The sequence below is a fragment of the Magnolia sinica genome, chromosome 15, assembly GCF_029962835.1.
Source record: "Magnolia sinica isolate HGM2019 chromosome 15, MsV1, whole genome shotgun sequence".
NCBI lineage: Eukaryota > Viridiplantae > Streptophyta > Magnoliopsida > Magnoliales > Magnoliaceae > Magnolia > Magnolia sinica.
In genome coordinates this window covers 73,743,938-73,758,169 of record NC_080587.1, presented here as the reverse complement: position 1 = coordinate 73,758,169, position 14,232 = coordinate 73,743,938, and the positions used below count along the sequence as shown (strand labels likewise).

At 39.3% G+C, this 14,232-nt stretch overlaps 1 protein-coding gene across 2 annotated transcripts; it reads right to left on the bottom strand.

The window, feature by feature from the left end:
- Window positions 1-290: 290 nt before the first annotated feature.
- Window positions 291-14,232, bottom strand: LOC131227698 (guanine nucleotide-binding protein subunit gamma 4-like). 2 transcript variants are annotated; one of them, XM_058223498.1, is made up of 6 exons: window positions 13,875-14,232; window positions 6,256-6,308; window positions 6,029-6,073; window positions 5,906-5,950; window positions 807-1,029; window positions 291-689 (listed from the first exon to the last, which is right to left on the bottom strand). In XM_058223498.1, the coding sequence occupies exons 1-6, from the start codon at window positions 14,031-14,033 to the stop codon at window positions 663-665; spliced, it is 552 nt and encodes a 183-aa protein (XP_058079481.1). In that variant the 5' UTR covers window positions 14,034-14,232; the 3' UTR covers window positions 291-662. The 2 variants fall into 2 exon arrangements, with proteins under 2 accessions (XP_058079481.1, XP_058079480.1); XM_058223497.1 differs by lacking the exon at window positions 291-689 and having other exon boundaries at window positions 708-1,029; window positions 13,875-14,231.

Below are 14,232 nucleotides of genomic sequence, written 5' to 3'. Positions count from 1 at the left end.
TGTTGTAGAGGATTCTATTCCCTTCAATGCCAATGTTCTAAGAAAATAATTTTTTGAAAAAACCTGTTTCTTCTCATAAATACCAACATTTCTAGCTTTTGCACTCCTTTCCCACATCCATTCAACCCATAACAGTAACTGTCATATGAAATGGTTTTTTTTTTCCAAGGCCATGGTTCAGTGATCCACAACCATTGATATAATGGGCCTCCTTTGGATGGGCCACGCAACCAGAATGTCCTAAATGGGAATAAAGGAGTTAACCATCCACGCACTGCTAAATACAAATAGAGTACAATAGGAAAGGATCAGTGTTAAATGTCAATATCTTGAGTATCACGCACTCAGTGTGGGCATGCACAGGACACGTGTGAATCTAGACTGTTCATCTGGCAATATTGTGGATGGGCGATATGCCAGACATCACACCAATCAGATCATCCTAACCATTGATTGGACTCCTGAACAATGAATGTTGACTGTCAGTTGGACGTTTTTCAAAGGTCCCAATAGCAACATTTCCTAGTTATCCAATCAGCTTCTAAGATTACCTGAGCAGTGTGATTTTTGAGCTATGTTTATCCACAGTAGAACCCAAAAAATGAAAAGATAGTCTCACACATATGAGACGTATCCAGGGATTTGAGTGCTTGATGACCATCTTAGATATCAGCATTTAACAAAAATACCTTTTGGGATAAAAATCATTTGCAGAAAAAACCAGAGAGCATTAAGGAAGCAAGCGTCTAGGAACATATACAGCAAGGTAGACAACAGTTTCTGGTGCAGTTTGAGCAATTGCATACCTTTCTACATCTTGGGCAACACCTCAAACAGCTGCAAGAACAATGCGGGCAAGAAAGAGCTGGAAGAACACAGCATCGTCTGCAAGAAGATTTCTCTAAGCAGCAGCAGTGGCAACAGCATTGCCATTTCCTCAGTGGACCACAACCACACCATGATCTTTCTGGATGAAATGTGCACCAGCCGAAGCAGCAAATCCATGACATGTTGAAACAGGACTTCGGACTGCTCAGCATTGGAATGCAGAATCATGTGATTATGGGCAGCAGAATATTGCAACTTCAAAATATTTAAAACTACTTTTGGTGAAAGTAATCAAGAAGCTTGCCAGAGTACATCTCAAGAGCATAAAGAGAAACAAACAATGCCTGAATTTCCCTTGTATTTGGAAGTGCTTATAGGTAAGGAATTTCCAAGTATTTGGTTAGAATTAGGTTTATGGCCTTTGAAAGAGTGGAATGGTGAAACAGGTTTTGTGTAGCTGAACCAAGTTAGCTGGAATAAGGCTTAGATAGATGATGGTGATTTGGTTAGAATTAGGTATTACTTATGCAAAAGATAGATGGGTACCAAACATGTAGCATCAGCCAAATCGAGAACGTTAGAATTCCTGCTCCTTTGGTGCCCACAGCACACCTTTCAGGGTCTTAATGCCTCCACGAAAGCCAACTTTAGAAGTTTTGAGAGGCAAATAAATTATCCTTTTTTTTTTTGTGATCTGGCATCAATCCAAATGGTATCTCAAGTTTCTTTTTCGTCGGTAGGGCTTACAGCGCATGCGATGCACGTGGAGAGAGAGAGAGAGAGAGAGAGAGAGAGAGAGGACGATCCATGCACAATTTCTCCCGTGCTGGGACCCACCTAAGCTTTAGATCTGCCTCATGGGACTACATGCTAACATGAGCCAGCACAACAGATGCATGGCGTGGATCTTGCAAATTCATCACAGTGCCCCACAAAGCATATCTCACTGGCTCCCTAACGCTACGACTTGCTTGTGGCTACACGCAAAGAAGAGAAGACATGGTGTGTGCTACTCCCAGGAATGAGTTGAAAGGACAAAAATGTCCTCAGGTTCAAGGGCTATACAAAGGAAAACAACAAAACTAAGCTTTTTCCCTCCCACAACTAATTGCAAGGGCAAAATTGTCCAAAACCTACTCGCATATACATTGTATAGATATGCGGTCAGCTACACGAATCCCAATTCCAATATATCAAGGACTATATCTTTAGTTAAAAGTTAAAACATAGGTCGCCAAATCTTTTTTTGCCACCTCTACCCACGTACTTGTGGTCCTTCCCCTTGCCATGAAGGAGCTTCAAGTGGACTTTGACATGATTAAGGATATGTATGAGGGAGTACTAACAAATGTGAGGACCACTAGTGGAGAGACATATGAGTTCCCAATGTCTGTAGGTGTGCACCAAGAACCGGCATTGAGCCCGTACCTTTTCGAATTGGTTATGGGGGAGTTAACGAGGCATTTGCACGAACAGATCCCATGGTGTATGTTGCTTGCAAGGATGATGTTGATGATTGATTTGGTGGGTGAGACCTGAGAGGGGGTTCCCTTGGCCTTTATGGCAAGGATGATGTTGATTTTTGATTTGGTGGGTGATATACTGATACTTGAGCAGCGGTTCCCTAAGAGATCATACCCAGTATGACTTTCGTTGCATGCATTGTAAAACTCATGCATCATGACATCATACACATTCTATAAATCTTGTATCATGGCATTATATCTCATTATGTGCTCCACCTATCTCTATCGTATTCATTTCGAGTCCGTGGTATCCTTAATCTTGTCTTGATACTTGTCTCCATTGTGTATATTCAATCTCATCAGTTTATCTTGTTATATGTTATGCATTGCTCTTCTTTTCATTCTCGAGTTTATATCAAACTCATGGTGGATATGATTTCACTGCGCTTCTAGCTCACCAAATCAACAACAATTGAAAGTTTTTAAGATAAAAGATGAGCAAAAGATGAAGGATGATAGACGGCTACTCCAATTAGACTTAGATTTTATATTATACTTTTATTTGAGAAACCATAAAGAGATTAATGTAGAGAGTGATGTGAAGTTTGAAATTTGGAATTGTAAAGTTTAAGTGTAAGTTCAAGCTTAAGTGAGTTTTATTGTGGTCTGGGTGAACAATTATTTGAATGTATACATGGATGTACGAACGTGGAGAGAGAGAGAGAGAGAGAGAGAGAGAGAGAGAGAGAGATTGTTCACACCCTAGAACTCGGGACTTGAGTTACTATACTCGGGTTCTGAATTTCGGAGTGTGACAGATCAACTGGGCCCATCGCGTTATTGCCTAAGCCAAAGAAAAAGGCTACCCAGTGATTGGGCAGTCCTCTTTTGTGGGCCTGTGGGTTCAATGTAGGGGGGAGACTACTGTAGGTTGATGCATGGAGAGGGTCGTCTACAAGTTTTTAAATTTTAGCTATTGGCAAAGAGGACATGTAAAGTACAAGCCAACATGTTAGGGCCATTTGAATGTGAGTAAAGTCTCACTAATTGAAAGAGTTTACATAAGTAAACATAATCACTGGTAAAGAGTTTCTAGTTATCATGCTTGGATAGGGGGGAAATCTTTACATGGATTGATGAGATAGTCATTGGGTTGTGACTTGTGAGACAAAAATGCTAGGCAACTCTTTACGCGTATTCACATGAGAGAGAGCTTGAAGGGGTAAATCGCATCACCTATGTTGTGTTGGAACTTGGAAGTTGGAACACATATGCAAGATTTAGGACATCCATTGGGTTGGACCCATGTAGCCTCCGTCCAAAAGAATAAGCTAACCAAATCATTAGGTGGCCCACAAAGGTGGGCCCACAATAATGCAAGAGCATTTTCACACCGGGCTCGAGTGGGGTAGCCCGTGGGATGCGAGGACACACTCGGGGTGAGCGGCCCATGTGATTTAGGGCCCACGAGCCCACAAGGGAGGTTCGGCCGAGGTCCTAACCCATGAGATGTGGGGCCTGGGCTATGAGATAAAGGGATTAATTTGCCATATACTCTAACAGTTCGAGCTTTTAGAGCAAGTGGTTAATTATCCTGCATCACACAAATTTAGTCATTCAAAAGATAATGCACTATTGTGCACTAAAGGGGGTAGAGTGAGAGAGGGGCTGTAGACCGTTTTATGTGGACCAGGGTCTTTATCAAATTTGAATTTTCAACCGTTAGGGATAGGCGACTCACCATTTTAGAAAGAAACACTTTATTATTGTTTTGGTGTAAAGAATTTCCATATGTAAACTCTTTCTATCCTTTCCTACCATCCAAATGCAAAATGTCTTAAATCTCTGAAAATTTTCTTGTGAATGAAACTTTCCTCACGCATAAATAATCCCTTGGAAAGAAGGGTTAATTGCCATTCTAGAGGAAAGATTTTGCTAGAAGAAAGCATTTCTTTATGATTCCTTGTATCTAAAGAACTCATGAAATCCTTCTCCATAAGTCCCCATTTGGTTCCTTGTAAACCATCAATTATCAAAATCAATTTACAATTAGATTGCTTTTTGTGTTTGGATGCATGGAAAGACTTTATCAGTCAAGAAAACTTTTTCGGTCTTCACCTCAACTCAAGAAAGACTTTCCTCCAAAACATTAATAAATTGTTTCTTTATGAAGGAGGCTTGCATTTTCCACCTTAACTCTTTCCAAAAGTTCATATTCTATAAACATCCTCCTCTAGGAACATCACTTTCAACCAAGCGCCCCTGCCGCCGCCCCCAAACTGGCCATCCTCCGCAAACCAGTCTTTCCAAAAAACCCTCTCCAGGCATTCATTTTGGGGTTGTAGGTAAAATGTACTATAAATGCTTACCTACCTCATGTCCTTGTATAAATGGCCGCATCTCTCTCTCTCTCTCTCTGGGGAATGGAGCATGGATCAGATTTTCGAAAGATTCGTGGAGTGGTCCCCATCCCTTGCATGTGGTCTATCCTTGCCTAGCGAGCCTTACAACTTCTGAAGAGCCAAGAGTAGCTGATTGCTTTTCCCTTGAAGGTTCGTCCGTGACCAACTCTTATCATTGTTAGATCGCCTTCATCTTATGGTGCCGTCATCGAATAGCGAAATGGACCAACTCTTATCATTGTTAGATTGCCTTCATCTTATGGCGCCGTCAAATGAGCCTGACTCAATAGTATGGTCTATCCATAGCTCAGGTCATTTTTCAGTTTCCTCGTTTTATAAGATGCCAAGTACAGAACCATCAAGCGAAGATGAGCCAATCACTTTTCATTTCTAGTCCTTTGGAGCTCCTCCAAAGGTGACGGTCTTTGTATGGTTGGTTGGAAGGGAGTATGGTTGGTTGGAAGGGAGTATTGACAATTGATAATCTTCAGAAGCAAGGAATGCCAATCCCGAATATGTGCTGCTTAAGCAATCATGACACTGAATCTGTGGATCATCTATTCATTTCCTGCCCCTTCTCCTACCTCACTTGGCAGAAAGTTTGATCTTTTTATGGTATCTATTGGGTGATGCTGGGGTCTGTGAGAGATCTTTTATGGGCTTGGCATAGAGGGATATTGTATAAGAAGGTTAGAGCTGTGTGGCACCTGACTCTGCCAGCGGTTTGGTGGGCTATTTGGGGGGAACAGAATAGACGTCACTTACTTCTTCTTCAACTCATAGCTTGATTGCCTATGTCGTGTTTTCTGTTTCCGAATGGGCTGCGACCCTGAATGTGGATCAGGATCTAACTAGATCTCTCTTTAGGGTGTGAATTTCTGGGGGTTTTCTGTTTTCTTTCACGTCATGCTGTTTTTGCTAGTGGGTTTTTAATAAAATTTCATTGTACTTAAATATAAAATAATAATAATAATAATAATAATAATAATAATAATAAACCGTACCATAAATGGATATTACAACATTTTGAAAGCATATGTAAATTTCAGCTACATCACGAGATTTGGCTTTTGCATTTGTAGACACAATACAAGAAATTCAAAATTAGTCAAAAAAATATATTTTCTCCATGCATTCAGACAGTAAAGTATCAGAGAAACATTTGATTTCAAAACCATCAGAAAAGGATAGGGAAGTTATGATAAGTACCGCAGCCATTTCCAAATGCAACAGGATCTATCAACCTTCCGGTTTCTGCTTCACAGAGAAAACCATAAAGATTTGAACATGTTATTAGTTCATGAAAGTAAAGATGGCGTAAAAGAATCATACAGAGGTGTCAGCGGATCTGGTTTCATCCCTACAAATTCATCAACCCTGCCAAAAGTACTATGTTCCATCAGTTAAAAATTACCAATCAATTACAACTGGAACTTTGACAGATTTCACAATGACAACATCGACAATAGTTACTCCTTAATAGGCAAGAAACAATTCATTCCAATGACCGGATATGGAAACTAGTCATTGTCTCAATGCAATCAATCTATCAAGCATACTCTTTGCAGCATCTAGAAGCAGGTTGAAGGCCTTCAAGTGATCGTAACTCCTCCTGGTTGCAATGAAATTGCATATAAGATTTTCATTTTACGATGTGGATGAAACAAAGAAACAAGTTAAAAACACTATTTTCAGCTGTTCACATTGCTCATGCTCATTCTAAAACATGGTTCAGGAATACACCAAAACAGATTAATTTTAAAAAACGATTTTGCACATACATGAATGTTATATGCATCACTCACACCTGTCAATTATGCGCACGTCCATCTGAAATGACTTCAAACCTGAAACCATAATCACTGTAACTACTTATCGTCCATGATACTGGATACAGATACACATACAGTTCTGAAATTTCTACACGCATACAATATATGGTGAAGTCATGAACATCCTTATCCAAAACCCATATCCATCATGTACATCATGAGCAAGGATGGCATGACCAAAGACATAGCTGCATATCATAGATATAGAGTTCCACCCCATTAGTCCTTATTAATTGTTTCAATTGTTTCCATTATTTTAAGTGTTTGTTACTTGAAGTCATAGTGAGGGTTAAAGAGACCAGAGTCCTGATTTTGGAACTCCTCAACTCCAAGCAGTGTTAAAAGATCTAAAAGGTGGAGGGCTGACTGCCTCCAAGGAGATGCGGCAAGGCATCATCCTCAAAAAATTACTGGATCATGATATTTCTAAAAAAATCAAGCGAAAAATAAGAAACATTGCAAAAGAAAAAAGAAATTTGCAAACTATGATGCCTATATCCTTCAAATTCCTCAAGGTCCCATGTTTTACAAGACACAACATGCGTGTGGCTATATGGATCCATGTCAGCGATGCTCAACAGTTGTCATCAGCAAGGTGTCCTGTATCGGTATCGGTTGGCGTAACGGTGCCCTCCGAAACCGATACGGATACGGGGGCGTAACGGCCCGTAACGGCGCAATATTTTTTTTTTGCCAAAAAGATATGAAAAAATATGGATTAAATCCGGAATATTCTAAGCATTCAAATATGCATTCATTTATAAATTGGAACATGTTTATGGTGGTGCAACGGTCCACTCTTTGGTGAGAAGTTGTATCGGACTGTCTGATTAATTTTTTAACCAGGTAACTTGAATTTGACTACAAAATTCATATATTTAATTTTCTAAATATGTAATTTATATACTTAACAACTTGATATCATTTCTCCCAATAGTTCTTTAAAAAAATGAAATTAAATTCAGGTAGATGGCGTTGCCAATTTGGGGCTGACTTGGAGGACCAATCTATTCTCCAAATCAACCTCAAATTCATGCCATTTATTGTCATTATCCCACTTATAAATTGGTGGACATTTATTGGATAGTGAATCATAAAAAATAAAAATCAAAAGGCCCTATTTTAAAAAATAAAAGCCCACAAATTAACAATTAAAACTATTCAAACAATTTGATTTTGGCATTGTGAGTTAGCAATTGCAGTCCATAATTTAATTGCCAAATTTTAAGTTAATATATGTCTCGTGTACAATTTTTTAAGGCTTGAATTAGGAGGGACTCGGATTGTAAAGTGCAGCACACGTGTCAAAGTTTTTTGGGCCCCACCCGTGATGAATGTGTTATATCCACACCGTCCATCCATTTTGCCAAATAATTATAGGGCATGAGCCCAAAAATGAGGCACATCCAAAGCTCGGGTGGACTGCACCATAAGAAACAACAATAATTAAACGTTCACCATTAAAAATTTATTGGGGGCTAGAAAAGTTTTAGATCAAGCTGACATGTGTGTTTTTCCCTTCATCCACGTCAATGTGACCCAATTAATAGGTTAGATTGAAAATAAACATTACAGTGGACCTTACGAAATTTTTAATGGTGAGCATTCTATAACCACTATTTCCTATGGTGTGGTGCACCTGAGATTTGGATATTACTAATTTTTTGAATCCTTACCTAAAATGACGTGGCAAAATGGATGAACGATATGGATAAAATATATACATCATGGTGGGGCCCACTCGGGTTTGATCAGATTGGATGGAAAATAAACATTACCGTGAGCCCTACGAATTGTTTAACCGTGAAAATCGTTATCTCCGCTGCTATTTTTGGTGTGGTCCAGATGATCTCTGGATATAACTCATTTTTTGGTTGGTGCTCTAAAATGATCTCTGAAAATAGATGAACCGTGTAGATGTAATAAATACATCACTGTGGAGCCCATATAACTTTGATCTCCTTTGAACCGTTCGTACAACTCGGAGCTCGAGGAGTGTCAGCGCTCACTTTGCGTGACACGTACCTACAACAGCTAGCTGCTGCAAATAAAAAAAAAATGGAGGGAGAAGGAAACCGAAAAGAAAAAAAGAGGTAAAGAAGAGAGAAAAGAAAAAAGAGGTAAAGGGGGAAAGAAGAGATTGAGAGAGAGAGAGAGGGGGTGGAAGAAGAAGAAGAAAAGAAAGGAAAAAAGGTAAGGTTTTTTTTGTTTTTTGTTTTTTTTTTTCAGGGCCCGTAACAGCCGTTACGGGTCCGTGACGGCCGTTATGGCCCGTAACGGCTGGCCCCGTAACGGCCGTTACGATCACAGAATTCTGTAACGGCCGTTTCAACCACGTATCGCGTAACGGGTCCCACCGTTACCGTTATGTATCGGCCGTTACGGCCGATATGTAACCGATTTGGGATACCTTAGTCATCAGCTGCATATCATAAATATAGAGTGCCACCCCATTAGTCCTTATTAGTTGCTTCAATTGTTTCCATTATTTAAATTGTTTGTCACTTGAAGTCATAAAAAGGGTTAAATAGACCAGAGTCCTGATTTTGTAACTCCTCAACTCCAAGCAGTGTCGAAACTAATGTTTTAAATAGTGAATAGCGTGTAGCATAGCATTCACCCCTCTGAAGCATGAGGCGTAAGCTACATAGCGTGTAGCACAAGCTACATGCTACTTCTATATTTTTAATAAAGGTTGTGCTTGGTTGTACCAATTTCATGATAGTTTACACCAAATTAGAATGATTAATAATGAAATTTACAAAATTTCATGATATTTGGTGCAATCAAACGTAACCTATATTAATAGGAAAGGGCAATAATTAAGTATAAAGGTGAAGGAAGAGCTATGAAACTGATTTAATAATTATATATATATATAGGATTATTGATTTAATATTGTTACTTATATCATTTTACTAAAATCATTGAAAAGATTAACTAATTTTTATTGAAGATTAAAATTTTAAAAAAAAAATGTAACAAATCATTGAAAACATTAAATGATTTTAATGTTGTAGTGAAAAATAACTTGTGATGTGAGCAACGTAGCGTGTAATATAAACTATGTAACATGTAGCATAAGCAAATTATCATGTAGCATAGGCTACACGCGACTTAAGCTATTTTCATAAGCTACGTAGCGTTAAGGCTAAGCTATGCAGCGTGGCATAAACTACACGCTACATAGCGTAGCTATTTAACACACATTTGAAAGATGTCATAGGTGGAGGGCTGACTGCCTCCAAGGAGATGCGGCATCATCCTTTAAAAAATTGCTGGATCATGACATTCAAAAAAATCAAGTGAAAAACCAGAAACATTGCAAAAGAAAAAAGAAATCTGCAAACTATGATGCCTCTATCCTTCAAATTCCTTAAGGTCCCATGTTTTACAAGACACAACATGTGTGTGGCTATATGGATCCATGTCAGCCATGCTCGGCAGTCATCGTCAAAGCATTTTCTCAGCTATTTGGTTCACGATACCTGAATATTTTATATAAAAATGCTTGGAATGTTTGCAAGAGTATGTAAGAAAATATTTAAATAACAAAAGTACTAACATATTATACATGTAGTTTTGTCCCCATACACTGATGTATGGGGGCCAAGCAAGTCTAACACCCGCTACCCATACTGATGCTCGGGGGTCAAGCAAATCTGACACCATTTACCCATATATATACTTGACATCCACACCATATCTGTCTAATGCTCGCATCACACCATTGGGATATGAAAACATTTTGTTATCACATGTATTAGGGATATATCGTTGCCTATGGAAAACATTAGGGAAACATTGGGAAAATGCTGGAGTTTTTCAATGAAACTTCAAAAGATGTTAAAAGATACATGACCACACACATTGTAATTAAATTGACACACAAGGTAACATTGGTCATATAATTTTTTAACACCACTTGCAATTAAAATCGGTGAAACCGAAAGATACTTGAATTTTCCCAAATTTCTTCCATTTTCCCAAATCAAAAATACAAGCAGAAAACTATGTTAATGCATGCAAAACATGAACAGATATGGATTTCTAAATTGTTTCTATCGAAGCCATACAAAGAAGTGACTATAAACAACAACAACAACAAAACTCACTAAAGAGGTAACGACCCATTTATGGTCTTAGATAGCAATTTCTTCACCCAAACCTTGATTTCTCCATAAACAACTCAAAAAGAGTTGTCTAAATCCACCAACAAACATATTCCCCCAATAGTTGAGGAGGGTTTATGATTTTTCCAATTCTTTTTCGGATTTTTCGAAGGGTACTTGTGTTGTTTGAGCATCGTCGATATAAGGTAACATTTATAAGCAGGAGCCACCCATATATCCCAAAATCCCAATATATCAAGATGTTGTCATTATTATCACCGACATAGGGGAATTTTACAATCCCCCCTATGTTTCTTATCGGTGAGGTGTGATATTGATACTATTGAAATTTAAAGCACTAATTATGGGAAAAGTTGGATGTGACCAATTAGCCATTAAAAATACATTATGTTGCTATAAATTATCCATATAAGTATGGCCACAGAATGGACAACCGCTGTAACCAAGATGAGTATGCATCAACATTGAAAGATTTCTAGAATGTGCAAAAACAAATAAAACTATCTTTAGATGCAATCCAACCCCAACCTCCTAAAGCCTTTTCAAAGGTCCTGCTCACAATATTCTGCATAGAGCTAGGAGGTGAAATGGTCCATCCACAATAAGGAACATAGTTGCTCCACTGGAGAGAATCTAGACTGTGATCCATAAAATTAACAGCCCGGACAATTGACCATGGGCCCACTTATACCAACTGAGGGCCTAACATTGGCCGGGCTGGGGTTGGCTTTGGCCCGGATTTTGAGCTGTTAAGCTGGATGGGCCTATTTAAAATTTTGATTTTGCTAGGCCCGAGCCCTGCCCATTGATAGCCTTGATCTAAGGATCATATAATTACATTGAAAAATGTTATCACCTACATAGTTAACATTTTAAAATGCTGTCATGATCATGGTAATGGACTTCTTGAACGTTATGAGGTGGTTCATTGTATTTGTTGAGGTTTATATGATTCAATTGAAAGAATTGACAGTTCTCCATTGACCGTTACAAGTAGGTCCATCCTTTAGGTTGCCTAAGCTGTTCATTTCATAGGTCATGCCTCAATATCTCCCTTATCGAATTATCCTTGAAATATAAAATGGACAGTTACCACACGTAGGGGTTGTTTGGATGCCTGTAAGTTCCATTAGGGGCTGTTTGATTTTTAATTTCCCTGGTAAATACATGGAAATAAGTAATAATTACTTATTCCACCTGTTTGAAATTTGCCAGGAATTACGTTTCGAAAATCGGTCCATAAAAACCCTGTTATTACTAATTTAAATATGTGAGGCCCATCATGATATATGTGAGTTATCCACACCATCCATCCTTTAAAAAAATGCATTTTAAGGCATGAGCCCAAAAATTAGGAAAATCAAAAGCTCAAGTGGACCACACCTCAGGAAACAATAATCATTATGACATCAATGGTTGGAAGCTGTTTTCTCCCTAGGGCTCACATTGATGTTTATTTATCATCCAACCTGTTCATAAGGTCACACAGTCATGGATCAAGGGGAAACAAAAATATCAGTTTGATCCAAAACTTCTGTGGTCCTCAAGAAGCTTTCAACGTTAGGAGTTCAATTCCCATTGTTTCCTGTGGTGTGGTCCACTTGATCTTTGGATCTGCCTCATTTTTCGGTTCATGCCCTAAAATGAGTTGGCTAAAGGGATGGACGGTGTGGATAAAACACGCACATCATGGTGCACCCCATAATTTAACATTTTTCTCCTCCGGTAATGTGAGGAGTGCTATAAATGAAAGGTAGCTGTCAACATCACCTTGAAAATCCAACCAGAAATACAAAGGTAAATAATTATTACCCATTTACCTTGAAGTACCACTGTAATTGGAAAATCAAACAGCCCCTTAGTGGGAAATGGATGCCTGTAAGTTCCATTAGTGGAAACTGGCTAACCTGTAACTCACAAGTGGTGTCTGAGTGTCACAACCTGTAAGTCACTTACAAGCAACTAATATAGGGAGACGTGTGTTTTCACTTACATGCAAGAGACTTACATGCTAACTGTTGGATTTTTTTAATTTGCTACAAGTGGTGGAGATGTGCAAAAGGTTGCTTCTGCCGCTAGGCCCACTACACAACTGCTGGTGTCACAGCCCCACTGCACTCCTCTTCACCTTTCCTTAGGATTGAGCAATGGCAGCCATGGCTAGTTGATTTTTTGAGATGGGCTTTCAAAAACCCTAAAGAAGGAGAAGAAATAGAGTAGGCCTCGAGTTGGCCTAGAGAATGAGTTAATGGGCCCCATTTTTGTATTTTGGGCTTTTCTATTGGGCCATATTTTGAATATCTAATCAACAATCTATGTGCCACTGAAAAATAATGGCTAGATTTTCCATTATAGAAGTGGGGCCCACACTTAAATAATCAATATTGTTTGAAGGATCCCATTTTAGTCGGAACAATCCACTGAAAAATAACGGCCCAGATTTTCCATTATGGAAGTGGGGCCCACAGTTCAACAGTCCAGATTGTTTTGGTAGATCTCATTTTGTTTGGAACAATGGATTGTCAAAGAAATGGGATGGATCATAAATTCATAATCAAGTTAAAAGTATGTTCCAGCTGATGAGTGGAGAATACTCGCATGAGTTTTTGAATACGTGGGCCCACTTTTGTGGCCCGCCTAGTGATTGGTTTGGCCCAAGAATCAGCTCAAAGATTCATCTAACTGGGCTCAACCCAATTGTGTATCTTATGCCAAACCTTTTTTTTATGTGATTTGAAGATTTTGGAACAATACCCTACTCCAAGTTCTATTTGATGTGAATACACAGCAACTAAGTAACTTAAAGGTCATCCAAACATTAAAAACTACTTACCTGCAAGTGACTTACAACTTACATCCAAACAGGCAACATGTAAGTGACTTTCACCTCAAAGTCACTTTCACTTGATAAGTCACTTTCATTTAAAAGTCACTTACAACCAAACACACAATCAGACAGTTATGTACATTGTCAACCAATGGACAGGAATCCTTGTGGTATCCCCCATCCATCATGGAGCCAACCAATTGAATGGTATGGATCTTTGTAGGCCCTCCTAGCTACCAACGGTCTACATCCAACGTCAGTTGCCACTGCATATTGCCTAACTCCCGCCCATTTAAAACGCCAAAATGCTGTCTACCGAACATTGATATGCGAAGAGAGATGCAACAAAAGAAAAATGGCATGGATTGGATTTGAATCTACAATACCTGAAGAAATCCAATCTCTCGGTTCAAGATCTGCAACTCCGCCTGCTTCCGATGCTTCCCGTAGAAATTCAGATACCTCGGCAGCGACCTAGGGGGTGCCGCCGGCGACGGAGGTGGAGAAGAAGATGAAGGCGACGACGACGGAGCCGATACCGCCATCGAAGCGAGCAGCAACCGCCGCGAGTGCCGCCGGAAATAATGGCGGATGGCCGGATTCCGGCGACTGCTGGAAGAGAAGAAGGAAAGAAGATTCTAGAAAGGGAGAAATGGGAAGAGATTTCTAGGGTTTCTATTGAGAGAGAGGAGAAACCCGAGTGCTGGGAGCGGTGTCAGTGCTGCACAGCTGCTGCTGCTGCTG